General features: G+C 50.5%; 1 protein-coding gene across 1 annotated transcript; it reads right to left on the reverse strand.

Moving 5' to 3' along the window:
• Window positions 1–39: 39 nt before the first annotated feature.
• Window positions 40–1,512, reverse strand: LOC140321508 (putative nuclease HARBI1; the record flags this gene model as incomplete). The annotated part of the gene is made up of 2 exons (XM_072398230.1): window positions 1,012–1,512; window positions 40–408 (listed from the first exon to the last, which is right to left on the reverse strand). Coding segments are annotated over exons 1-2 (607 nt in total), but the record flags the coding sequence as incomplete, so codon positions are not given.
• Window positions 1,513–1,524: the final 12 nt, after the last annotated feature.

Genomic DNA, 1,524 nt, shown 5'->3' on the forward strand with positions numbered 1-1,524 from the left:
GTCTTGATCACACTGTACAAGGACTAGAATACCACTTACAAGAGAAGTAGTGTTCGATCACCCTGGCGCGGACATCCTGAGCGTTTCCCTTTGGGGGTGGCTGAAGCTCTGGCAATGGTTTTTCCCTGGGGATGGAAGGCTCCTCGCTCTTGATTGGAATGTTATGCAGAATGGAGAGGTTGTGTAAGATGCAGCAAGCCACAATAATGTCGGACACTTTGGTGGGGTCGTACTGCAGACCACCTCCTGATTTGTCCAAACATTTAAACCGACTTTTCAAGATCTTAAAGGTCTCGTCTATGACGGCACGAGTCCTTTCGTGGGCCTCGTTGTAGGCAGTCTCGGCGGGTATGTTGGGTTCTGGAACCGGTGTCAGCAACCATGGACGGCAAGCGTACACAGGACCACCTGGAAAGAAAAAGACATACTGGAGATATGTTTCTTTTAAAAAGCTTCCAGAACAAGTCCTGGTTCCTCACAGTGGTTTATCTGCCCCCCCCTCCAAAAAAAAAAAAGGGACTTTTCCACAGTGATCTGCGACTACAATGCATTTCCTCCCCTCCTGCAATTGGGAGATTTCCCCAGCCCACGTTACGTCCCCTCTTACAATGGGTACATTACCCCACAGTGGTCTGCGTCTCACCCCCTCCTGCAATTCCCTACAGTGGTCCCCCTCCCTTACCCTCCAACGATGGGTAGATTATCTACAGCAGTCTGCCGCGTCTCCTCCCTTCCTACGATGGGTAGATTACTCAACAGTGGTCTGCATCTCCTCCTCTCCTACAATTGGAAGATTTCCCCATACCGCGTCTTCTCGTCTCCTTTGATCGGCGTCCCCTCCCCTCCTACAATGGTGAAGTTTCCCCAGCTTGCATTTCCTCCCTTCTGACAATGGTGTCTGTCTAACAAAGGGAATAAAGACATCCCCCCCCAATTAATTTGTGCCTCTGACCCTCACACTATGGGGTGATTGTAGGGAAAACAGAGGTTTCATTTGCACCACAGACTTACCCAATAGCCAGCCACCACTCAGCCTGCCATTCTCAAACCCCTCGTACACCGAGGACTGTCTCAGGATGGAGGAATTCTGGGAACTCCCAGGAAAGGCAGAGAAGAGGCTGAGAATTTTGCAGTTGCTGTCCACAATCATCTGCACGTTGACCGAATGGTAACCCTCCTTATTCCTGTAGATTTCCTCTCTCTCGTGAGGAGCCGACACAGCAATGTGCATACAATCCAGAGCCCCCATAACGTGTGGGACCCCGGCCACTTCATAGAAGTCACTTTTCAGTTTCTGCCAGCCAGCCTTGTCTTTGGGAAAGCTGATAAAGGTGTGAACGTGTTTCTTCAAGGCCTGAATAACCGGCACCAGGAACCGAGAGAATGTGGATTGTGAGACGCCGCCAATGGCCGATGCTTTGGTTTGAAACGATCCGGAAGAGAAGAAGTGCAGACAGTTTAACAGTTTCACGATGCCGGGGATGGCATGACTTCTCTGAGTCAGGGGGTCAATGTCAGATCTTA

The sequence above is a fragment of the Pyxicephalus adspersus genome, unplaced genomic scaffold (assembly GCF_032062135.1).
Source record: "Pyxicephalus adspersus unplaced genomic scaffold, UCB_Pads_2.0 Sca6057, whole genome shotgun sequence".
Taxonomy (NCBI): domain Eukaryota; kingdom Metazoa; phylum Chordata; class Amphibia; order Anura; family Pyxicephalidae; genus Pyxicephalus; species Pyxicephalus adspersus.